Genomic DNA, 26,031 nt, shown 5'->3' on the forward strand with positions numbered 1-26,031 from the left:
AGAGTTCACCTTCCAAAGCGGCCATATTCTCCAGGTGAACTGATCTCTAACAGCTGGAGATCAGTTGTAATAGTGGGAGATCTCCAGTCACCACCTGGAGGTTGGCAACCCTACTATTCAGCCACCCCCTTCGGCTGTATGTGCAGACAGGGCCTCGCTGTGAATCCGATTCGAATTCCAGTTGGGAGATCCACTAGAGAGCTATTGCACCATAACACCCACGGGCATCCTCTAGTGCCTTGAAGGCCAACATATTTCCAGGCGCGGTGAGCCTTGGGCAGGTTACAGATTAGATGACTCCCTTTGATTTGCACAGGAGGGAAAATACAGCATCAGGCCCGTGAACGCACCAGCAACTTACCTCGCTATTTATACGTGTCGAGTACAAAAGGATCCAAAGCGAAATAATATTTCTGTTCCCATCGCGCCGCATTTCTCCGTTTTTTAAATAAAATCCGCAAGATTTCTGTCCCCACTGCGCTGCCTTTCTCCGCTGTACTGAGGTCGAAGGAAGGGGAAGGCTGTTTAACAAATGGCGGCAAAAAAGGGGAAAAAAAACCCGAGAATTGTACTGCGTGGCGGGAGTTCGAGTGGAAAGCAAAAGTGACTTGCTGCCATCCCACCCTCTCGCATCTAAGCACTGCAAAGCCAAAAAGGGGAGGGGAATGAGTGTGGGGGGTTAGGAAGGATGGGCGCGGGGTGGTGGACTTTCAGCGGGGTTGCATGTTCGCACTTCAAAGCTCCGCGTGAGGAACACATTTCATTTTAATACTTCGCCGTATGAGCGGTTCCTCTTACCGTAGAGAAACTGTGCACTGCAGCCGTGTCTGGCATCCTTCGGGTGAGATGAAGTGCGAACATGCAAGGAAAGCCCGCGGATGTCGGCGCCGCAAATGGCAAGTGCGGACATGACCCAGGACTACTGTTTTAATTGGGATTTATGCTGGAAATCTAGGAGAGTGAAACTAATACCCTGCAATTTGATAGATGCTCTTTATGAAGAATGCCCCTCCCCCATCCCCCACCCTCGCAGGGCTCTAGTGAGGCTGAGCTGAGTGGACAGGTTTGTCCCTTGTGATTCCAGCCCAGTTTGTCACCAGCGACTGTATCCTAGAAAGTGTCCCCCCTCAAAGAAAGCAATCGCCAACCAGGGCTTTAGGGTGTCATGTTTTGTGGCCTTCCCCATTTAGTAGAGGGTGTGTGAACAGTTCATCCAGATTCCCCCAAATCAACATCCCTTTCCTCAGTTCCTGACAAAAGAAAAACCCAGCGATATTGAGCACAGCAGTTTTAGCATTCCCAGATCTCGGGGTCTGATCCAAGGTTTTAGCCTCCTTTTCACAAGCTCCACAGAAAAAGAGTCAAAGGCCAACAGGCCAGACTCCTGGGGGTCTCAATGCTTGGCTTGAGAGTTTTTGCTGTTCCTTCCACCCAGGAGATGCCTGCACAGCCATGCTGCTGAAGCCCTGTTCCCCCCCACCCCGCCCCGCTGCCCATACTCGTCCCTTGTGGCACTTGGTTCTCATCTGACTAAGGGAATGGGAATCATAAACCACATGAAATACACACGAAGCTGCCTTATACTGAATCAGACTGTCGATCCATCAGACTGGCAGCAGCTCTCCATCGTCTCAGGTAGAGTCTTTCACTTCACCCTACTAAATTGGATTGAACCTGATTGAACCTGAAACTTTCTATATGCTAAGCGGATGCTCTACCGCTGAGCCACAGTCCCTGGCCTCTACCCCACTCATTAAAAAACATCCCCTCTAGTTTGGCTCTCTGATCACAGACAGGTGCCACCTTCTTCCCCCTTCCCAACCTGGTAGCACCAGGTAATGTCTCTATCCCATCAGGCGCCACCCTCCATGTGTCAGGCACCTCCCCTTTGTTCCTAGGCTCCACCCCCTATATCTTAAATTCTCACCTTCCAAAGATGGGGTAATCCTGAAAGATTCTCAGATTCTCTTTGGCTAGTTTGAAAAAGGCATGAGAAAATGTGGGTGATGTGAGTAAATAACCATGTTTGCTAACCTCCAGGTGAGGCCTTGAGATCTCCTGGAATTTCAACTGATCTACAGACTGCTCAGTTGCCCTGGAGAAAATGGGTGCTTTGAAGAGAGGAATCTACGGCATTTTACCCCGCTGACCTCCCTCCCTGACCTCCCCAACCTCTTTCCTCTCCAGGCTCTGTCTCCCCCACATCTCCAGGAATTACCCAACCCAGGGTTGGCAACTCGATTAACACTAAATAAACATCTGGACCCAGTGAGGACAAACACATTAAGGTTGTAACCGAGAAATAGCTAATGAAAAATGCTGCAAGCTTCCCCAAGTATTCTAAACGTCATTATCCCGAAACCACATTGCTCTTTCTGAATTGGCAGAACAATTAAATTACTATTCTGATGCTAGCAGAAAAAATCCACTGTGAAATCTTGAAAGTTTCCTGGTTTTTCCCATGGTGGTGGAAGGGCAGATTTGCAGTCATGCTGATAAAAATCAGGAGGATTCTATTTTTTCCTCCTCCGTAAGTCCCTCTGTCTCCTCCTCTCCCTCCACTTCTCGGACTATCTCCATTGTTGTAGAGGACCTTTCAGGGTTTGCAGACGTGTTGAGGTTAACCATGAAATCAAAGCGTGTGTGTTTTTTAAAGGCTCAATAGAACTTTGACTGTATTTTGAGATGAGCTTTCTAGTCAAAATAGTTTTGTGTGCATTATTTAAACTGAGAATATTACCTGCTGGATTTTTTTACATTACTTTTAAATTGCATAAGAGCACTGGGAAACATTTTTTTAAAAAAAATAAAAATGCTTCCCCCACCCCCCACCCCCACTGTAGCAGGAGTGCTTTTTTGAATTGGATGAGTACTAGTGCACTCCTAGATGGGAAGAATGTTCTAAAAATGCATAAAATTTGCATTAAGAGGGAGAAGAATTTTGTAAATGGTTTATATTATTCCGAAACAGCAAAGTAACTATGCTCCTTGGAAAGCTTAAAAAAAATTAATTCAAACATGCAGGGAAGAAAGCATCAAGAGGCGAGGATGCTGGTTCTTAAATCCATGCTGGCTGTGATCTAAATAAGTACGGACTAATTTAGAACACTGACGTGCGCTTCTTTCTGAGCATTTACAGATGCTGCTTGCAATTGGCGAGCCGTTTGCGATTCAAGATGAGCCAGGTTTGACCATCGTTCCCTGAAAACGGTGGCCATTTATGCATGGGAGGTTTCGCCTTGGATTTGTTGCTCTCTAGATGCAAAATTTTCCATCTAATGCTCAAAACTCAAAAATAAACCCCCATGCAGGGTTTTGAGAATTCGGATGGGAGAGTGGAGGATCCAAGGCAAAACCTCCCATGCATAAATGGCCTGTGTCACTGGAATGTAGATTCTCGGTTTATTCCTCTGGCCCTACTTGTCCCGTCATGAGAATCGGCAGAAGGGTATGGCTGAATATGATTTCCTACCCTTGATTAATGAGCTGACCACCAAATGTGTAAATGGATTCCATTGAAAAACATGGTGTTGGTGGCAATTTGATTTTTTAAAATCTTTTTATTGTTATTCTCTCAATAAATAACGCATAAAGCACAATGGTTTGTTAGACCTTTCCAATTTCTTCACCCAGTACGAAGATTACATTAAATCACAATATTAGTAAAGCACAAGTCAACAACCTCTGGAAATTCAAGCAATAATAACATTGTATAATTATATTTCAAAATAGCCACAATTAACAGAATCAGCACCTGTATCTTCTATAAAAATCAAAATCAAACTACAAGATCAAGCCTATCAGGGCGGCTTTGGAAGCTTGTCATGAAGCTTTTACACTATTGAAATAAATTTTACTACTCTTTCTCTAGTCCTTCTTTCATTCCCTGGAAGAAGATTTAAAAGGTGGTAGTTGGCAGAACAATCACAAGATTTCGGTATTATATCCCCAGATGCCTGTTCATACATGTGGGTCATCACGGGAATGTTGCCGCGAGCAACGCGCATGTGTGAACCAACCTAGAACTGTGCCACCTTCCTCCTCCTCCTCCTCCTCTTCCTCTTCTGCTTCTTCTTCTCCTTCTTCTCCTTTGTCAATGCAAACTGCAAACTGAAGAAACACCAGGGTCTGAAAGGATTCTCTTTTCTTTACTTTCCCCTGGATGACGTAGAAACGTGATGCGGAAAAGCAAACTGACGGTTGCAAACCCCTCTCACAGGTCTGGATCATGGGCTTGGCTAAGGCTGGCAGAAACAGGGAGACAGGACTGATCAGGGACCTGAAACTGGAATCTCGGGGCTGCAGTCAAGCCAAGCCTGGGACCTGGGAACGCAGACCAGGGAGGGAGTCCTCCTTCAGGAACAGAAGGAAGCAGGGGCTTGGAATATCACACACTCACCAACTCCATGAGTGAGTGGCAGTCAGAAGCTTCTGGATTGCCTGGGTCTGTGCTGAGAGTCATCTCTGACGGGCAAGTGTTCCCAATGGGGCCCAGGGAATTTTTTCTTCTGTCCTGCTACCTGAGAAAGGTCTTAGCAGGACAAACCAGAAGATTGAACATGGGGCCCTCCGTGCTCAAAGTTAGCTAGGGTTGCCAGGTCCCTCTTCGTCACCGGTGGGAGGTTTTTGGGGTGGAGCCTGAGGAGGAGGGGAGGGGCTTCAATGCCACAGAGTCCAATGGTCAAAGCAGCCATTTTCTCCAGGGGAACTGATCTCTATCAGCTGGAGATCAGTTGTAATAGCAGGAGATCTCCAGCTACTACCTGGAGGTTTCAAAATTATGCACTTGTAAGAAGCTCAATAAAGCACATCTGAGTTAATATGCAAACAGTTGTATTCAGAGGAAAAGCCTCACTTCAGAATATCCAAAGGATGTAATACAGAGCAAGGATAAGTTAATACACAACAAGAATACAAAAAGGTGGGTATATACAAGAATGAATCAGGTGTACAAGGGTAGACAATCCAGAATGGTAAAGTCCAATAGAAGCACGGGACAAATTTCAAACGCAATGGGCTTCCGGTAAAGTCACCATTTCAGAGCTTTTGTCAAAGTACCACGTGCTTGTATCACCAAAGTTGGGAAGAGACGTCTATTCTGCCATTCTGTCTAAGAGGCTTGATTAGAGTCGCTTGGTGATACAAGCACGTGGTACTTCTTGAAGCTTGATTCCTCATTTTCCTACTTTGTACTTGTAGCCCGTTTTTTGAATACTAACTACCTGTAGGTTGGCAACCCTGAAGTAAGGTCATGCTCATCCTTCCTATTGCACATGTTCAAGAGCATTGAGAAAGCTCCTCCCATACATCATCACCGTACTCTGTGCCACAACCTTGTAAGGCGGGCCACTGATGTTATTCCCCATGTTGCAGGTGGGAGGATGAGGCTTTGAGAAAGGGAGAGAGAAAGAGAGAGCGGAGCACACCACCTGCGGGAGGCTGCCTTGGGAGTTTGTGGCTGAGACAAGAAGCAGAACCTCCTTAGCTTGAGTCCAGCGACTACACTGCCCCAGGTTTTTTGGCATAGCTAACCCCCCCCCCCCGCCGTTCCACACATTTATTACATAGATCCACTAAGAAATTGAACCTAACAGTTGCGTTGGACCTTTGCATTTGGGGGGGGGGGGGCTTGTGGCCAGTGATGCTGAACTTGTCTTACCCACTGTACCCTGCTGAGAGAACTCTCCGTGCCTCAGCAGATTTCCATTCATCTCTTTAACCCCCGAAAGCGGTCTCCTTTTTATATAACATGTGCTGGCTTTTTATAGTGCTGCTAACAAGTTTGGAGCGCCCTAGGTTCACAATGTCCTGATTGTCAAGGGCCCTCTTAATGGGTTCCCTCTGCTCAGTCCTTTTCTGATTGCCTGGTGTAGCTTTGCTCTTCCAATTTGGGCCGGCGAATTTCCTTTATATATATATTAAAAAAGCGCTGATTTGTTGATCCAGCCATTAAGAGGCAGCCGAAACACGCTTTCTTATGAAGCAAGTGCTACTCAGCAAACCACAAAGAATGCTGAGGCTTAACTGATCTGGAGTGTTATGCTGGAGTTCATCAGGGCACCTTCAAAAACCTGCACTGAAAGGGATGGATGTGTGTTCCTAAACAGACCTTGGTGTAAAGGGTTCACACTGACAATGACTATTAAACTGTGTCTAAAAAGGCATTATTTTTAACCACCACCACCCTAGAAAGGGGAAGAAGGAAATGAAGTGCAGAGAAAAGAGCTAGACGGTTATTCATGTCAGTGCTATCTTACAAATGCACGTAGCTAGCCCTCTTAGTCATAGAATCATGGGGTTGGAAGGGGCCATACAGGCCATCTAGTCCAACCCCATGCTTAATGCAGGATCAGCCTAGAGCATCCCTGACAAGTGCTTGTCCAGCCTCTGCTTAAAGACTGCCAGTGAGGGGCAGCTCACCACCTCCCTAGGTAGCTGATTCCACTGTCAAACAACTCTTACTGTAAAAATTTTTTGCCTAATAGCCAGCCGGTACCTATCCTCCTGCAATTTAAACCCATTATCTTCAGCTGCCAACAGGAACAGCTCCCTGCCCTCCTATAAGTGACAGCCCTTCAAATACTTAAAGAGAGCAATAATGCCCCCCCTCTACCTCCTCTTCTCTCGACTGGACATTCCCAGCTCCCTCAGCCTTTCCTCATAGGGCTTGGTCTCCAGGCCTCTGATCATCCTCATTGCTCTCCTCTGCACCCGCTCGATTCTGTCCACATCCTGAGAAGACAAAACTCACTGGAAAAGGCAATAACACTAGGAAAAGTCAAAGGCAGTAGGAAAAGAGGAAGACCCAACACGAGATGGACTGACAATAAAGGAAGCCACTGCTTTCAGTTTGCAAGACCTGAGCAAGACTTTTAATGATAGAACGTTTTGGAGGTCACTAACTCATAGGGTCACCATAAGTCAGAAGCGACTTAATGGTCCTCTTGGTGGTGATTAAAGGCAAATTTTATTCTTGGGGTCCAATAAACACTAGATACATTCTGGCACCAGCTTCTTCCCTTTCGCTCCTTGAAGTAAACAGATAAAAAAGAGAGTTTTCTCTAGCCAGATGCTCTGCCTTACCATTGGCAGTCTTAGAAGGCAGGTATAAAAAATCCATTTCTTGGAGATAAAGTGTTCTTGTATCATGGGGGAAGTAGAGACTCGAGAACATGTGTTTTTTCATTGTCCTTTTCACAATGGAATGTGAATGAAGATTATTTACCCTTTATTAAAGAAAACCCAAGGTTGTTCTGAAAAAACTCGACTAGAAAAACTCCTCTCTGATGAAAATCTGCAAGTCACGTTGCTAAGTTCTGTGCTTTTGTATATAAAGTTATAATGATAAAAATGCTAAATGAATTTAAATTTTAAAATCCATATTCGTATTTTTACTATATTTTATTTTTATTTTTGCTTTTACAGATTTATTTATTGACTCGATTGTTATTGGAATTATACAAGTGGCTAAACGGTTTTACTATCATGAATTAGTCCTTTGGTGTTGTCCTATCGAAAATTGCTTTTGTCTTCACTTGAATGTTTTATTTACATGAATATGTATTTTCTGTTCAATGACCGTAATAATAATAATAAAAGTAAAGGTAAAGTAAAGTATTCTTGGGGTCAGTTCAAACAGACATGTTTCCTATAGAGTCAGCAGTCCCCTGTAGGCGATAGCATGAAACTGACTCGTAATTTCTTAGATCAGCACCATACATGTACGTATTTTAGTGCATCTGTGTGTATGCCTGGGGCAGTATGTGGGAAACCTATTGTGTGTCTGCACACAGTGAAATACATGTGCATGCAGTAATCCTCAGTGACAACCTCCCTGCTTGTTTCCTACTCAGACCTATAGGGTTTTGCAAAATGTGCAAAGCAGACCTGAGGATTTTGCTGCTGGAAAACTAAAGAGAATCTGAAATTGATTTAATTCTATCAGCCAGTAGGTTATCGGAACATCTGAACAGTTATTCTAGTCTAATGTGACTGGAACAAAACTAGTTTATAGAGTAAATACAGTGCCTGAAAACCTTTAACTCCCTCTGTTCACGAATATATGTTTTAAAACAGAGTGTGAAGGAGGGGGGGTTCTTTTGGTTGGCGTGGCGGTGTAGAATGGAAGGGCTCAGCCCAGTCTATACTGGAGTCCTGTACTGATGCCATTTCTATTTTGACATGCCTAGAAGAAAAATTCACAGATCTCCTTGGCCTGAAGTTATGCCATTGAGCTCTTTGATAATACAATAGGACTGTGATGTAAACACTTTAGAAATTACTTTATGATTCTGCCACATCTGTAAGAGCCTTTGGCACCTTATAGCCAGTGGTGATCAAGCCATGGGTCACGAAGCCCCACCTAGTGGGTCGCAAACCCTTGTACAGCTGTTGTTTTTCTGCTGCTTCATGGAAGGATCTGCTGCTAGCGCGCATGCGAAGAGAACCAGGGCTCCATGCCTTCTGCCTGTGTGCATGCATGCAGAGACAAGCAGCAGAACAGCAGGGCAAGGTCACTTAGGAAAATGGTGGAGAGGCTCTCGCTTGAGCACACACAGGTTCAGAGATTCCGACTCCTACGTCCTGTCACGTGACTGTGATGTCATGTGACTTCCTGCCACATTCTTGCAGCGGAGCAAGTCCTAGGCGGTCGCCTGCGGTTAAAATGAAAGATTGAAGACCGCTGCCTTAGGGTCTAGCAAATTAATTGCGGCGTGAGCACCTCTTGGTTCTGTTTCATGTGTTTCGTTTTCTGCTTCCAGTGCCCATTCCCTCAAAAGCCAACGGCACCACCATCTCCGCCCTGATGGTGAACAAGGACACCCTGATCGGAGGGGTGACCAATCCCAATGAGGTCTTCTGCTCCGTGCCGGGCCGCCTCTCCCTCCTCAGCTCCACCTCAAAGTACAAAGTGACTGTTGGTGAGGTCCAGAGGCGGCTGTCGCCCCCCGAGTGTCTCAATGCCTCCCTTCTGGGCGGAGTCCTCCGGAGGTGAGTTTGGGCTTTCCCCACTCCAGTTTGGACTTTTCCTTGGTGGTGATGGTAGAATGGGATATAGTACAGAGTTCCCTAATCTTGGTAAGCCTATGGATGCTTTTGGACTTTTGAGAATGGGGAGTGAGCAGGGCACCACCACAAAATGGCTGTCATGTAGGGTTGCCAACTTCCAGGTACTTGCTGGAGATCTCCTGCTATTACAACTGATCTCCAGCCGATAGAGATCAGTTCACCTGGAAAAAATGGCCGCTTTGGCAACTGGACTCTATGGTATTGAAGTCCCTCCCCTCCCCAACCCCCCCAACCCCCACCTCAGGCTCCACCCCAAAAATCTCCCATTCGTGGCGAAGGGGGACCTGGCAACCCTACTGTCATGGGGTTAGGGTTGCCAATCTTCAGGTGGCACCTGGAGATCTCGCACTATTACAACTGATCTCCAGATGACCAAGATCAGTTCCCCTGGAGAAAATGGCTGCTTAGGAGGGTGGATTCTATGGCATTATACCCTGCTGAGGTCCCTCCCTTCCCAAACCCCGCCCTCCCCAGGCTCCACCCCCAAAAGCTCCAGGTATTTCCCAACCTAGAGCTGGCAACCCTACATGAGGCCAGTCACAAGATGGCTGGGATGAGGTGGTGGAAGAATGATGTAAGCGAATTTGGGACCCCATTGAGAAAGGTGGGCTGTAAATGACATAAGTAAATAAAAAATGAAGATGGGGTATAAATGAAGGAGATATGAAGAAGATAATAGGCCCCAGGTTAAGGTCATCAGGTTGCTGTTTCAAAGAGGCAGCTGGGGCTTGGGAATGTTCCAACATATCTCCATCCCATCCCAAGTTTGCAGCCCACTGTCTTCTGGAATAGTCCTCTCATATGATAGGTGAGCCATGTTCTTGACATATTTGAGGCATGGTAGGAGAATAGAAGAAGAAGAAGGGTTTATGTGAGTGTTGAGGTTTATTTGAGGTCTTATTATCATGAGGAAGAAAATGGGTTTATGTGAGGCCTGAGTATCATGAGGAAAATATTGTTTTGATAGTGTTATATTTCATCTACTAACCCCCCCAATAATAAAAAGGAGTGCCCCAGAGCTGGTTGGTGCCCCCCAAAATCGCCACATCATCTTCAAATGTTCTTACGAATCTGTTCGCTGAACAACAAACCAACACAGCTGGATCGTTCCCTTCTTCTTTTTACACCTACTGAAGTGGCTCCATCTCCTTCCCTCTTTCAGGGCAAAATCGAAGAACGGAGGGAGATGTCTAAGGGAAAGATTGGAGAAGATCGGGTTAAACCTACCCGCTGGGAGACGTAAAGCAGCGAATGTTACCTTGTTAACGTCTCTGGTGGAAGGTACGTCTTATTTTGATCCTTTGGAGGGAGGGTAGAATATTTAGAACCCTAAAGATCTTCCCTGTCTGACTGGAAACAAACGGCGTTCCGTCTCCTCTCGTGTAAAGGCACAAACAGCTCGAGGAAGATCACAGTGGCCTGTAAATTGCACATGCAGCCTCGATGCAGGTTAGGGCCATGCAGGAAGGGGAGGGGATATTTTAACCCTTCAGCCTCTGCTGTCTTTCACTAATTGAAACCAATGACCCTGTATTTTTCTTATAATTTTAAAAGGAAGCTGGGGGAAGACCTTTCTTCCTGCTAAAATGCTGCTAACAGCTCAGGGAGACCCATTTTGTCTATCTGTAAAAGGTAAATATGGCAGTCCTTATCCATATTTACCTTTTACAGATAGACAAAGAACTCTGATTTTTGTCAAATTTGTTTTGGCCCTCAGTGTCACATGTCTATGGAGCTGACAGAGCCCCCCCTTTTTTAATTGAGGGCTTCTGAAAAAGGGTCCAGTAGTAGGTGATGTGAAAGGCCTCTGAGATCTTGGAGAGTTGCTTCAAGTCAGAGTAGACAGGTTGACCCTTGACAGACCAATGAGTCCGACTTGGTATAAGACAGGAAGGGGCAATGCCTTAGAGGCAGAGCATCTGATTAGCATGCAGAATATTCCCTGTTTGGTTCTAGGCATCTCCAGTTAAAATACGGTTGCCAACCTCCAGGTACTAGCTGGAGATCTGCTGTTGTTACAACTGACCTCCAGCCAACAGAGATCAGTTCCCCTGGAGAAAATGGCCGCTTTGACAATTGGACTCTATGGCATTGAAGTCACTCCCCTCCCCAAACCCCACCTTTCTCAGGCTCCGCCCCAAAAACCTCTCACCGGTGGTGAAGAAGGACCTAGCAATCCTAAGTTTAAAGGACCAAGAAGTATGGGGAAGAGCCATAGCTCAGTGGTAAAGCATCTCCTTGGCATGCTGAAGGTCCCAGGTTCAATCCCCAGCATCTCCAGTTAAAGGGACTAGGCAAGTAGGTGATGTGAAAGATCTCTGCCTGAGACCTTGGAGAACCGCTGCTGGTCTGAGTAGACAATACTGACTTTGATGGACCAAGGGTCTGATTCAGTATAAGGCAGTTTCATGTGTTCATGTGTAGGGGATGTTAAAACCTCAGCTTGAGACTGAGCTAAGAATCACCTTGATAGATCAATGGTCTGCGTCAGTATAAGTCAGCTTCTTATGGGGAGGGGCTGGGGCTCAGTGGCAGAGAGTCTTCTTTGCCGGGAGAGGGTCCGTATCCCAGTCCCCAACATTTCAAGTCAAAAGGGTCAGGTAATAGTAGGGGGATGTCAAAGACCTCTTCCTGAGACCATGGAGAGCTGCTGCCAGTCTGAGTAGACAATACTGAGCCTGTTAGACCAATGCTCTGATTTAGGGTAAGGCAGCAAGGTAGGGGCCACAGCTCAATGGTAGAGCACCTGCTTTGTATGCTGAAGAACCTTGATCCAAATCCCCTGCATCTACATTTCAAAGGATCAGGTAGGAAGTGATGTAAAAGACCTTTGCTAAAGTCCCTGGAGAGCTACTGCCAGTCAAAGTAGACAAGATTGAATCTGTAGAAGCAGCTTCATGTGTATTACCTTGGATAACTCTTGGGGATGATGGAGAGGGCCTGACTATGCTATTAGACTGCAAGCTTGGGCCTGAAAGCCTTAAGTAAGCTGTGTCCCTCCCAGAGTGAAGAAGAAGAAAAGTTGGTTTTTATATGACGACTTTCTCTACCACTTAAGGGAGAATCAAACTGGCTTACAATATAGGAGTGGAGGAACCAACCTGGTTCACCAGATTAGCGTCCGCTGCTCATGTGGAGGAGTGGGGAATCAAACCCAGTTCTCCAGACCGGAGTCCACCGCTCCAAACCACCGCTCTTAACCACTACACCACGCTGGCTCTCCAGTGAGTGGGACTCTCTTGGCTACACTGCCCAATTTTCACATTCCTTAGAAGAGCAGGGGGCAGCAGTGACGAGGGACCAGAGCAAAGCTCAAAGCCCTTCAGAGTTTACTGCCCCTGTAAATAGGGGGTCCCTTTATTGTGAGGGGGGGAAGGCAAAATGTACACCACTCAAGGTGGATATTCTACTTTCCACTGCAGTTGAGTGCATTTGCGCTCACTTTGATTTAGCTTCATGAACCTGACAGGTCGCCAGTGAGATATGGCCACATGGCAAAGTCCGTAGGCGAAGGAGAGTGAGGGCATTGCTTTCTGCCCTCACTTGGGAATTTTTGCTGCCCTCACTTGGGAGTTTTTGCTGGTCTGATGCATTGCTTCCTGCCCTCACTTGGGAGTTTTTGCTGATGAAAATAGAGGGGAAATCATATCTGGCAACACTGGAAAGCAAGAACATTACACAGAAACAATGAATACTGTGTGCAGCATTCTCTGTGGGATACTGCATACAATTCTGGTTGCTGCATCTCAAAATGGACATTGCTGAGCCGGGAGAGGAACAGAAGAGGGCAACTAAGATGGTTAAGGGGTCGGAGCCCCTTTCCTATGAGGAAAGACTGAAGAGGCTGGAACGTTTCAGTTCAGGAAAGAGACAACTAAGGGCGGGGACATGATAGGGGTTTATAAAATTATGCATGGGGTAGAGACAATTGATCGAGAGAATTTTCATCCACAATACTAGAATTCCCTGGCACCCAGTGAAGTCGATGGGCAGACAAAAGGAAGCAGGGAAGCCAGACAAAAGGAAGCACTTCTTCACACAAGGAATCATGGATTTTGCACGGGCCATGCGTGGAGATGGTTTTAAAAGGGGATGAGTCAGTTTCGTGGAGGAGAGGTCCATGAGTAGCTACTAGTCATGATGACTGACGAGAACCTCCATGTCCAGAGGCAACAAACCTCTAAATACTAGTGCCAGGAGGCAACATTTGGGGAAGACCTTGGCTTTTATGCCATTTGTTGGCTGCTGTGTGAAACAGGATGCTGGGTTAGATGGGACCTGCTGGTCTGACGCAGCAGGGCTCTTTGTGTGTAACTAGATGAGAAGGCTGTGTGTATGTCTCCACTCTGGAGAGCCAGCGCAATGTAGTGGTTAAGAGTGGTGGTTTGGAACGGTGGAGTCTGCTCTGGGTTTGATTCCCTCTCCTCCACATGAGCGGCAGAGGCTAACCTGGTGAACCGGGTTGGTTTCCCCACTCCTACAGATGAAGCCTGCTGGGCGACCTTGGGCTAGTCACAGTTCTCTCAGCCCCACCTACCTCGCAGGGTGTGGGTTGTGGGGAGGGGAAGGGAAGGTGATTGAAAGCCGGTTTGATTCTTCCTTAAGAGGTAGAGAAAGTTGGCATATAAAAACCAACTCCTCCTCCTCCTCTTACAATCATAGAGTTGGAAGGGACCACCAGAGTCATCTAGTCCAACCCCCTGCACAATACAGGAAAATCACAACTACCTCCCCCACACACCCCAGTGACTCCTACTCCATGCCCAGAAGATGGCCAAGAAGCCCTCCCTCTGATGATCTGCCTAAGGTCACTGAATCAGCATTGCTGATTCTAAGGTCATAGAATCAGTATTATGTGTTTGTAAAAATGTCCACCTACAAGACCTCTATGCTAATTCTGTCACCTGGCCGGCAAAAGATCCTTGAAGCCAAGCACACATTATTAACTGGGTGGGGTGGGGTGCAGATTAATCATTGGACACCCAGATCAGCCCAGAGAGGGTTTCCCCCCATCGCTAGCGTCTGCCTTAATGCGAACGAAGGAGGTTTCCAGTTGGTGTCCTTGGTGTGAGAAGCCATCCCTTACAGAAGGGAGCACTCAAATGCATGAGGTTGGAAATCTATTGTGGTGGGAAAGCAGCTGCCTGAGAGGGAGAGAGGAACGCCGCCCGTCTCCTTTGTTGCCAGCAAATGAAACGAGCAGTTCTGCGAGGCAGCGGTTGTTCCCGAAGGCAGTTGGGCCAGGCCTCTGTGAATGGCTGATTTCCATGAGAAGAAAAGGAAAGAAGAGAAAAACGCTCTCGCGCACACTTTTGACTTTATCCAGACAGCTGGGAGCTGTCACTCGCTACTGTTGTGTGTGTCGAAGTAAATTATAAGGGAACAGAGCCAACCTCCCAGGTTCCTTAGATTGAATCATGCCCTTCTTGTCCATGTACCTGTTTCATGTTAGTGAATCACAATGACAAGACTGCTCCTGAGGAACTGCAGAGTGCATTCCACTCAACAGCTATACCTCTTGGATTCTGCAGGCCAGGCTGGCTTGAGTTCTGACACCCCTCTTTTAAAAGATGAGCCTGTGGCTCAGTTGATTCTGTGCTCCTTTCCCCCTCTATGCAGCCAGCGTGGTGTAGTGGTTAAGAGTGGTGGTTTGGAGTAGGGGACTCTGATCTGGAGAATCGGGTTTGATTCCCCACTCCTCCACATGAACGGCAGACAGTAATCTGGGGAACTGGGTCGGTTTCCCCACTCCATCACATGAAGCCAGCTGGGTGACCTTGGGCTAGTCAAGACCTTGGGCTTGTGGGGAGGGGCTGTGGCTCAGAGGTAAAGCATCTGCTTGGCACGCAGAAGGTCCCAGGTTCAATCCCTGGCATCTCCAGTAAAAGGGATCAGGCAGGTAGGTGATGTGAAAGACCTCTGCCTGAGACCCTGGAGAGCCTCTGCCTGTCTGAGTAGACAATACTGACTTCGATGGACCAAGGGTCTGATTCAGTAGAAAGCAGCTTCATGTGTTCATGTGTTCACTGCTCTCTCAGCCCCACCTACCTCACAGGGTGTCTGTTGTGGGGAGGGGAAGGGAAGGTGATTGTAAGCCGGTTTGATTCTCCCTTAAGTGGTAGAGAAAGTAGGCATATAAAAACCAACTCTTCTCCTTCACTGAGCCTTGTACAGGATACCATATTTGTAAACTTGAGGGATGAGTTGCACATGGGTCTGTTGAAATTCGGCATGAAATTCGGAGTTCGCAAATAAATTCAGCCATTTAAAGCCATTAAAAACACATTCACCCTTTCCGCGGCTCCGGGGGGGGGTATGTTTGGAGGTAGAGGTTGCAAACTTTCAGTGTAGCTTGGAGAAACTAGAGCTGTTGAAAAAAAAATCGGTTGAATTCGGATTCGGCAAAATTCGGCCCGTTTTTATTCGGGCCGTGCCGAAGTCCGAACTCCCCCACTTCGGATCCCTGAAATTCAGGGGGGATCCAGAATTCGGGGGGAAATTCGGGCCCCCCGTGCACCTTCAGGGGGATTCCCTGAAGGCGCGCGGGGGGCCCTTTAAACAGATCTGCGCCTCCCAGCTGGGAGGCGCAGATCTATTTAAAGGGCCCCCCAATAAGCCCCTCTGCGCTGTCTGTGCAGGCAGCGCTGAGGGGTTTAAAGACCCCCTGCCCGCCTTGCCGGGACTCCCGGGAAGGCTGGCGGGGTCTGTCAAACCCCTCTGTGCGCTCTGCGCAGAGAGCGCAGAGGGGTCTAAAGACCCCCCCAGCTTTGCCGGGACTCCCGGGAAGGCTGGCGGGGGGCTGTAAAACCCCTCTGCACAGAGAGCGCAGAGGGGTCTAAAGACCCCCCCCCCAGCTTTGCCGGGACTCCCGGGAAGGCTGGCGGGGGGCTGTCAAGCCCCTCTGCGCCCTCTGCACAGAGAGCGCAGAGGGGTCTAAAGATCCCTCCCAGCTTTGCCGGGACTCCCGGGAAGGCTGGCGGGGGGCTGTCAAACTCCTCTGCGCTCTCTGCGCTAGGGGCCCTTTAAACAGATCTGCGCCTCCCAGCTGGGAGGCGCAGACCTGTGTAAAGGGCCCCCTCCCCGCGCCTTCAAGGAAGCTCCGTGAAGGCGTGGCCCCCCCGAATCTGCCGAATTTATTCACCGAATCCCCCAAAGTTGGCAAATTCGGCTCCCCCGTTTCTCGCCTTTTTTGAGTTTGGTTCGTCCGAACCGAAAAACAGCCGAATCGGGGGAAATTCGGCTGTTTTTCAGTTCGGCCTGAACCGAATCAACAGCCCTAGGAGGGACCCTTCTTGCAAGAACCCCCAAGTTTTGTGAAGATTGGGTCAAGACACTCTCTCTCCCCGGGCTGCGCAGCGGCCGGGCTCACGCACTCAACCACGACTGATTGGCCAGAAGAAGACCCAGCTTGGCCACCGATTGGCCGCGGGAGAATGCTGCTTCGGGGGCGCCGAACTTTTATCCGGCATCTGCCCGAATTTGCTGAGTTCGGCTAGTCATTTTCCCGCCTTTTTTTTACTTTGGTTCTATCCAAAGTAGAAACCGCTGAATTTGGGAAAATTCGGCTGTTCTTCATGTCGGATGGAACCGAATTGACAGCCGTAAGGCCTACAGTGGTGGGCAGCTGTGGGTACCATGTTTTGCTGGCCTCCCTATTCCTCCCCTCCCCGCATTTATGCTATTTTTGTGAACTGGGGGTAACCTACTGGCTATTCCAGGCACTATGAGTTGAATTAAGCACTATCTGCAGTTTTAAGCCTTATTTACTGTTTAATTGTATAAATTATTATTAATTTTATTGTGAATGTTTTGATGTATTTTAAATGATGTTACCCACCCTGAGCCTGGCCTTGGCCGGGGAGGGTGGTAGGTTGCCAACTGCCAGGTAGTAGCAGGAGATCTCCTGCTAATTCAACTGATCTCCAGCTGATAGAGATCAGATCACCTGGTGTGAGCTCTAGTCCCATGATAATCCCATAAACAGACATCCACAGACAGCAGTCCAAAGAGAGTTGATTTATTGGAAAATCCACAGGTTTAAAGAAGCTAAGAGTCAAATGGACACTAATGAAAACTACAAGCACAGTACAGGGCATATATGGAAGAGCATAGGGCAAATCGGGGTAGATCTGGATGCCATGGCAACCCCCCTCCCAGGAGCTGTCAGGGAGGTAGGATTCTACCGGCATTCCCACAGAGTTCAGCCTAAACACGTTGTTTGCAGGGCTAGAGCCGGCCTTGGCCAGCATCTGGAGAAACCACAACATTCCTTTCTCAGGCCATGCCTGACACCTGGAAAAAAATGGCCGCTTTGGCAATTGAACTCTATGGCATTGAAGTCCCTCCCCTCCCCAAACCCCACCCTCTTCAGGCTCCGCCCCCAAAATATCCCGCCGGTTGAGAAGAGGGACCTGGCAACCCTAGAGGGTGGGCTATAAATTGCAAAATAAATAAATAAAATAATGTGCCAACTGAAAATACCTCACAGCTTGTTGCTCTGTAATGGTATACGTTTATAAATGCGAAAAATGGGAGGAGGGGATACAAACATGGACATTTGAAGCAGCCTTCTACTGAGTCAAAGCGTTGGTCCATCAAGGTCACCATTGTCTACTCAGACTGGCAGCAGCTATCTTCAGAGGTCTTTCACATTGCCTCTTACCTGATCCTTTTAAACTGGAGATGCTGGGGATTGAACCTGGGACCTTTTGTATGGTCACCAGATGCTTTGCCACTGAGCCATATCCCCTTCCTAGCTGACTTCGTCAGAGCCAGATCATTAGTCTATCAAGGTCAGTTTTGTCTACTCTGACTGGCAGCAGCTCGCCAGGGTCTTCACAGAGGTCTGCTATACCACTTACTACCAAACCCTTTTAACGTTGGAGATTGGACCTGGGACCTTCTGCTTGCCGAGCAGATGCTCTACCACTGAGCCATGACCAATAAACTTGATCATTGCTAGCTAATATGAGAGGAGCTGCTAGATTCAAGTCCAATAGCACCTTAGAGACGAACGAGATTTTCGGGGTATGCATCAAAGCTCCCTTTGCTAGATAGGAATAGAGATCCCTGAGTCCTGAAAGTGGGACGGGTGTCGCAAAGAAAGGAATCAGGATGCAGCGATAATGGGATTTAAGGACACTAAGATCTCTGTTCCTGCTTGTATCTGATGAAGGAAGCTTTGACTCTTGAAAGTTTATACCCCCAAAAATATAATGGTCTCTAAGGTCCTATTGGACTTGAATCTAACTGTTCTATTGCAGACCAACGTGGCAATCTCTGAAACTACGATACGAGAGGGATATGCAGAAGGAAGGAATTAGTGTGGCGTTCCTTTGAAGCAGGTTCTGAAAATATGAGTACATTTAAGCGGATGGGGGGTCCGCTTCATAAAGTTTGTGTCACTACCCTAGATGTTTTCTGAGTTGTTGAGGTACCTGCTAGTGTTACCTAACCAAGAAGAAGGTGCCCATTGTGTCTCTGCATGAGTCAGTGCTTTGGACTGGCCTCCTTCCAGTCAGCCTCTGCTAGGAGCAGATATGCCTGCTGCATCCTTAAAGCATAAGTCATACCCAGGTAACGATGCAAAAGAACAACATGCCCTCAGAGCTTCCTGTTGCGTCTCCGCAGGAATCACTGGTGTGTGTGTGTGTGTGTTTTAACTTGCCACTTTCTAGCCAGCAGTCATTCCCAGAACAATGAGTGATGTGAAAACACTGGGGTTGGGCTCCACGGAGAGAAATTCTCACACTTTCTCCCAATGATCATTCAAACTGTGCAGAATGCAATAGTTGAGAAGGGAGGGATGGAAGATGCTGTTGCTTTGGTGGAGGACTTGTGAAAATCACTCTAGGGTTCTATTTTTTTAAATTATTTTTTATATATTGGGGTACAGAAAGAAAAAAGCAGGGAAAGAAGAAGGGGGAACAATCTAGTATAAATAAATAAATAAATAATGTTTGTGTCCAGGCTTCAGTGCAGTAATAGATACATACATCCATCATAAACTTTAAACTTACACTATTAGAATCTAGCATTTATGGTTTATGGTTCTTCTGGGTTACAAACTGAAAAGCAAAGAGATTGGGAGCACTTAATTAGTAATTAATAATCAACTGGTGGCTATTACGATGCTATAAACACGTACCCTTTTTATATCAGTAATCTAAAACTATAAACTTAAAGTATCGAAATGCTAATTTAAGATTCTACCTCTATACCCATAGGAAAGCAGAAGAACTTAAAACACATGAATATTTATCATACAGTGGTTGCCATTTCAACTTGAAATCGTCTATTGGATTCTTTTTCATCAGGTGTACTCTAGGTTTCTATTTTGAAGGGAGCTCATAGAAGCCCAGGCTGACCTGTGCCCCTTTTTTGAGCACAGGGCAGGAGGGCGTTTTCAATCCCTTTTTTCCGAAGCCCCCCCGGAGAGGATGAAGAGGGAGATCTGTCCCTGTCTGTATTGTCTCTGCTCAGAGTTCGCAGACCTCCTCGGGGCAAGAGCTCTCAGGCTGGGCATCCATCATTCCCGGGGAAGGCCCTCTCATCGGTGAAATTGATCCATCTTCAGGCATCCCTGCGGAAGTAATCAGAGCTGATGGCCATTGATCACGGCCGGCCCCTGAAACCCTGCTTAGACAGAGAGCTAATTCATCTCCCCCCCTCCCCCCGCTGCTAGCTGGATGAGGCCATCCATCCACAGTGCATTAACCTAGCTGCCAATGTCGCTTCTTGCCCTCCTTCTGTGCTTCAATACTTCTGTAAAGAGTCTGGTATTAGAATCATAGGCCGTTTATGCTCGGTAATTAGCAGCTCGTTCCAGGCTGAAGTGCCCCGCATATATTTTTTTGAGTTCTTCATGCTGAACCGTCATTCCAGAAGTCACTGCAAAGCTTGCGCATACCTGCTTCGCATTTCTTAAGAGCCCCTTTAACTCGTCCTTTTTCATTTGCTCTGTCCCCGCCTTGAAGCATCCACTCAAGGAAACAACGATTGCTAATGGCTATGCAAACGAAGGTGAAGGCGAGTGTGTGTGTGTGGGGGGGTGGAATTTGTTTGATTTTCTCCTCTTGCATCAGGACCGTGAGTAGGCATTTTAAAGGGTCGAGTTTAAAAAAGGAGCTTTGAGTGAGCATCAAAATCGACCCTGTATAAATGGCCATAGAGTCATAGATAGGGTTACCAACTGCCAGGTAGTAGCAGGAGATCTCCTGCTAATTCAACTGATCTCCAGCTGATAGAGATCAGATCACCTGGAAAAAAATGGCTGCTTGAACTCATCGGCATTGAACTCTATGGCATTGAAGTCCCTCCCCTCCCCAAACCCCGCCCTCTTCAGGCTCCACCCTCAAAATCTCCCACCGGTTGACAAGAGGGACCTGGCAATCCTAGTCATAGAGCTGGAAGGGGCCATACAGGCCATCTAGTCCAACCCCCTGCTCAATGCAGTGCTTGTCCAGCCTCTGCTTAAAGACTGCCGGTGAGGGGGAGCTCACCACTTCCCCAGGTAGCTGATTCCACTGTTGAACAACTCGTACTATAAAAAAAAAAATCTGTATTATCCAGGCTGTACCTTTCCGCCTGCAATTTAAACCCATCATTGCAAGTCCTATCGTCTGCTGCCAACATGAACTGCTCCCTGTCCTCCTCTAAGTGACAGCCCTTCAGATACTTAAAGAGAGCAATCATGTCCCCCCTCAACCTCCTCTTCTCCAGACTAATCATGCCCAAGTCCCTCAGCCTTTCCTCGTAGGGCTTGGTCTCCAGGCCCCTGATCATCCTCGTCACTCTCCTCCGCACCCGCTCCATTCTGTCCCCATCTTTTTTGAAGTGAGGCCTCCAGAACTGCACACAATACTCCAGGTGCAGCCTGACCAATGAGGAATATCAGGCTCCTGGGAAATATCAGGCTGTTAATACATGTGTGTGTGTTTTTAAAAAGAAACGTATTCCTAGCTCTCATGATTGTAGAGGTCAGCGTTTGGAAACCTCTAGTGAAAGGAGCGTATCAGCCCAGTCCTGTGCTCCACTCCGCCAAAGCAAGAACGCTTGATATGTGGCGTAAGAATCTCAGGTGGCAGCCATGTGGAGGTTTTTTTCTGCCTTGGCTTTTAAGCGGCAGTGGGAAGATTTGCAAAATGCTGCCCTCCAATTTCCAGGCTTTCCCCATCCTTGGTCTATTCCTTCTCGAACAGGGTTGGTACAAACATTTCAGAATTAACAAGCCATCTGGATGGGAAGGTCCACGTTTCCAAGGGTTCCATCCATGTCAGTATCATTTTCCTTGCCTCAGCCCCTCACTGCCAGGGCTGTGCCACTGGAGAGCTTTTTTCTGGCTTAAAAAAATGGTAACTGTAATGATCTATTGACACCATCGATGAGTTCCTCTGAATCCCCAGCTTTCATTTTTTTAAAAAAAAGGAAGAACCTAGCCCCTTTCATTGCGAAGATATACCATTCCCCTGGGATCTCCACGGTGAACGTTTTCCTGTCATTTACAAAACAGAACCCAAAACGGAAGAGTAGATCATGACCATAGATTGTTACCATATTAAGTAATTTTTTGCTTTAATAAATGGTGATTTAACTTCTTTTTTTCAGTATCTCCCCAAAACACCTATATTTGGGGGTTTGGTAATATGCATATTTATTTAATTTGTTAACAGTTGAAAGGCAGTAATTGTTAATCAGCCAACAGCTCTCCTTCTTTATGTCATCTGAAGAGCAGGGACCGCACTCGCATCAATTATGAACACATGAAGCTGCTTTATACTGAATCAGACCCTTGGTCCATCAAAGTCGGTATTGTCTACTCAGACCGGCAGCGGCTTTCCTGGGTCTCAGGCAGAGGTCTTTCACATCACCTACTTGCTTAGTCCCTTTAACTGGAGATGCCGGGGATTGAACCTGGGACCTTCTGCATGCCAAGCAGAGGCTCTCCCACTGAGCCACAGCCCATCCCCTCCTCAGACTATCTAGGATCGTAGCAGTCCAGGGATTCCTTTCCTCAGGAGGTTTCTTGTGTCCATTTTCACAGGAGAAGCTGTGCACCTCGCCCGAGATTTCGGATATGTGTGTGAAACAGAGTTCCCAGCCAAGGCCGCAGCAGAGTACCTTTGCCGTCAGCACTCAGATCCTGGTGAACTCCACGCCCGGAAGAACATGCTACTAGCAACCAAGTAAGCCCAGGAGTCCATAATGCAGCTGTTCTCCTTTTGCTCCACAAATGGGAGTCCCTGTCAAAGGACAGTGCAAATGAAGTGTCGCGCAATCAGGCGCTATTTCAGAAGTCACATTTAATGTTCCTGTGTGTGAAAATTACTGATGAATGTTAAAGTAATTGCACCAAGGATTGTCATCCAAAGTTGTACATCTGAGAGACTCCACAACTGGGGACATTGGGGGAAATAAACCCAAAAAAAAGAGCGGGGGGGGGGGAAGAAACCCAACCTTAAAAAAACCCCGAAAGCTGGGTACCCAAGGTTGGGTGGAGAAGGTAAAATAATATAATAGAGAAATATTTTTTTATTTTAAGGCGCTTATAGCAGGGTTAAAAACATTAAAAATGCTAAAACAAGGCACAATGGCTACTCAGAAGGTTGATAGACTTAAACCACACACCATACCTGCAAGTTCTACTCTGGGCTGTATTAGTCTCTCATACAAGTTGTGCATGCTAGTATCAACCTTGCCCGTGAACGCACTAGCAGCTTACCTCGCAATTTACATGCGACCAGTACACAAGTATCCAAAACGACATTAAATTTCTGTTCCCACCGCGCCGCCATTCTCCACTGCATTTGATAAGCCCAAAGACCGGCACGCTCCCACGCATGCCCAGTCGGCGCATGCCCAGTCCAGCGTTAGTAAGGGAGGCGGGGGGAGTGCGGGGGTTGGCTGGCAGCAGGAAGTGGATTGAACACACATCGCATGTTCCCACTTTAAGGCACCGGGTATGGAAGACGTTTTATTTTATTAATTCGCCGTATATGCGGATGCGCTTAACGCGGAGAAATTGTGCTCTGGAGACGTCCTCGGAATCCTTCAGGTGAGATGAAGTGGGAGCATGCAAGGAAAGCCCGCAGAAATTGGAGCTGCAATCGAGCAGTGCGGACATGGCCCAGTAAAACAGTCGTATTCCACCTAGAGGGCTTTCTAATTTGAAATTTATTATACACCCTACACACATGCCTGGGCTTGTATGTGGTGATACATTTGTATATTACTTGTGTGTTCATTATATGGTTTTTATTTGACCACTGACGAAGACCTGTTGGCCAAAACATGTATGGTGCATGGTTTAAGTCTATCAACCTTACGAGTCGCCATTGTGCCTTGTTTTTATAATTTTTAATGTTTTTAACCCTGATATGTGCCTTAAAATAAAAAAAAATTCTCATTTTACCTTCTCCACCCAACCTTGGGTACCCAGACAATGGGGGGAAAGGCAACACAGGAGATTTTGCTTGATGATTTCCCTCAACATTTGTTTCCAATCTAATATAAAAATAGGGCAGTTACCTATGCTTGGTTCCCGTACTGCCGTTCTCCCTTTCTTCTCTGGTGAAAATTCAGGTGGGGGGGGGCTGGGAGAGCTCCTCTTCGTTGAAGGCTTTGTTTCCTCCTGATGCTATGCTGTAATTTGGAGATATCTTGCAGCTTTCCAGTAGGACTTCTGAGTAAACCTTCACAGTGGCCTGGACATGCCTGCAGGCTATGGTCCCAAGAACTGCCCCAACCCACTGATTGGAGAAAGAAATGGCCCTGAGACCGGAGCAATTGGATATCCCTGGCAAAGCGAAATACATTGCTTTAAAAAAAAATGTTTGTTCCATCTGTAACTCCCAGTGATTTACTGGAAAAAAATGGGCTGCTAGTTTGCTTCTTAGTCCAATTTAAAGTTCTAGTGGATATCTATAAAACCCTAACGGACCTGGAACCGCAGTGTAGAAAGGACCAGCTTCGCCCATACAAACCGGCCTGGCAGCAAAGATCAACTGCAGAGGTGTGCAGATGTGTGTGCTTCTCTTGCTGAGGAGAGGTGGGTGACAGGACCTTTGCCGTGGTGGCACCTCACACGTGGCATTCTTTACCCACATCAGTTTGCCTGCCACTTACTGAGTTCTAGGGACTAGACAAAAACATTGCTTTCCCTCAAGGAATTCTGGGGCCCTTCCTGTCAATGCAAGTCTGGGGGTGCTCCTTAGTGTGATTTTTGTTTGTATGTTTCACGAAGGATCCGGGAGACCCAGGTTCGAATCCCCACTTTGCCACGAAAACTTGCTGAGTGACCTTGGACCAGTTACTGTCTCAACCAAACCCACCTTATGGGAATGTAGTTGTGAAGATAAAATGGAGGAAGAGGTGAAGAGTGTTGTAAATTGCTTTAAAAGAAATACTGCTTTCAAACAGATTTTATCATCCTCTACCTCCCTGCAGATTTTCTTTGTGAAAGGGTCTTTAAAAAATGGTTTTAAGAACTTTTAACAGCTAGGCAAGAGTCACTAGAAAGGCAAGAGTCCCTGGAAAAGACAGTCGTGCTAGGAAAAGTTGAGGGCAGCAGGAAAAGAGGAAGACCCAACAAGAGATGGATTGGCTCAATAAAGGAAGCCACGGCCCTCAGTTTGCAAGACCTGAGCAAGGCTGTCAAAGATAGGACATTTTGGAGGACTTTGATTCATAGGGTCGCCATGGGTTGGAAGTGACTTGATAGCCCTTCACACACACACACACAACAGCTAGGAGTAACTACGGATCTCTTATGGCTTGGCTGTTTATTGCAAGTTTATATTGTTCTAACACATCATTGACTTAAAATAATTATAAACCCAGCTGGGACTTGAGGCAAATGACAATGAATAACCAGTCCATAATGCTACTGAACATGCAGGTTAAAATGCATAAATATACAGTATTTTTTGTTTTCTTTCTGAATGTCACCTCTCTCCTCCCCACTCTCCTAGGCAAATCTGCAAAGAATTTGCTGATTTGATGGCTCAGGATCGCTCCCCGCTTGGAAACAGCCGCCCGTCGCTCATCTTGGATCCTGGAGTTCAGAGTTGCTTGACCCACTTCAGCTTAATAACTCACGGTTTTGGGGGGCCGGCCATCTGCGCGGCTCTGACGGCGTTCCAGAACTACTTGGTAGAGTCGCTCAAAGGGCTGGATAAAATGTTCATGAACAGCACAGGGAACGGCCACTCGGTCGGCGACTCCAAAAACTCAGAAAAGGAAGTGAAACATCGGAAATAACCTCCAGAATTTCTTAGCCAGCCCCTGTAAGAGAGTCCTTCCATTCCCCAGCTCATAAATTGGAGGCCTGGCCTTATCAATGTGTGGAGGGAAAGAAGCCAGTTACGAACCGCCCTCCTGCCACGTTCCCTCAAACTGTGACAAAAGGCCTCTCGGAAATCAAGTCAATGGAAAGTGAAGACGAAGGAGAAACATCTAAGGGTACTTCACTGCGATGGAAGCCGACCCAGACACATTGATGAGTTTCTGTTGATGCTTTTGATTTGCAGTAGTGGATATTGGAAGCCCGCTCACATGTGCAATTACTTCTTTTTTTTCGTATTTTTTTTCTTTTCGAAACCCACAATCATAAAACGGTTGAGGTGTTTCTGAAGGCCTGGCCAAACAACGCCAAAAACAGACAGGTGTCGGTGGAATCAAGAGCTATGGAGACTCAATGGATTTTGCGGTGTCTCATGGGACAGTTCTGGAGGAGCCGTAGAGAGAGAGGGATACTCACTGAAGCCCACTTTAATTGTGTTTTCTAGCTAAGGAAAGAGTAACCTTACCAGCAATGCTTCTCTTGGGCGGCTGTGGGACTTTGTTTACAGATTTCTAACCAATTGGCAGTCACTGTGGATTTTCTCTAGGCTTCATCTGGGGGACCATTACCTACGTTTGGTAGTGTTTTCCTGCAACGAGAATCAAACCCCTGCCAAGCCTCCA

At 47.1% G+C, this 26,031-nt stretch overlaps 1 protein-coding gene across 2 annotated transcripts in view; it reads left to right on the forward strand.

Annotated features, from left to right (window-relative positions):
• Positions 1 to 25,424, forward strand: part of TFAP2E (transcription factor AP-2 epsilon) — an 89,273-nt gene extending 63,849 nt beyond the window's left edge. For both annotated transcript variants that reach the window (XM_056846254.1, XM_056846255.1), the window contains 4 exons: positions 8,763 to 8,991; positions 10,232 to 10,350; positions 22,112 to 22,253; positions 25,038 to 25,424. In XM_056846254.1, the coding sequence (XP_056702232.1) occupies positions 8,763 to 8,991; positions 10,232 to 10,350; positions 22,112 to 22,253; positions 25,038 to 25,326 (779 nt within the window). In that variant the 3' untranslated portion in view covers positions 25,327 to 25,424. The remainder of the gene's footprint in view (positions 1 to 8,762; positions 8,992 to 10,231; positions 10,351 to 22,111; positions 22,254 to 25,037) is intronic.
• Positions 25,425 to 26,031: the final 607 nt, after the last annotated feature.

The sequence above is a fragment of the Euleptes europaea genome, chromosome 3 (assembly GCF_029931775.1).
Source record: "Euleptes europaea isolate rEulEur1 chromosome 3, rEulEur1.hap1, whole genome shotgun sequence".
NCBI classification, from domain to species: Eukaryota; Metazoa; Chordata; class Lepidosauria; order Squamata; family Sphaerodactylidae; genus Euleptes; species Euleptes europaea.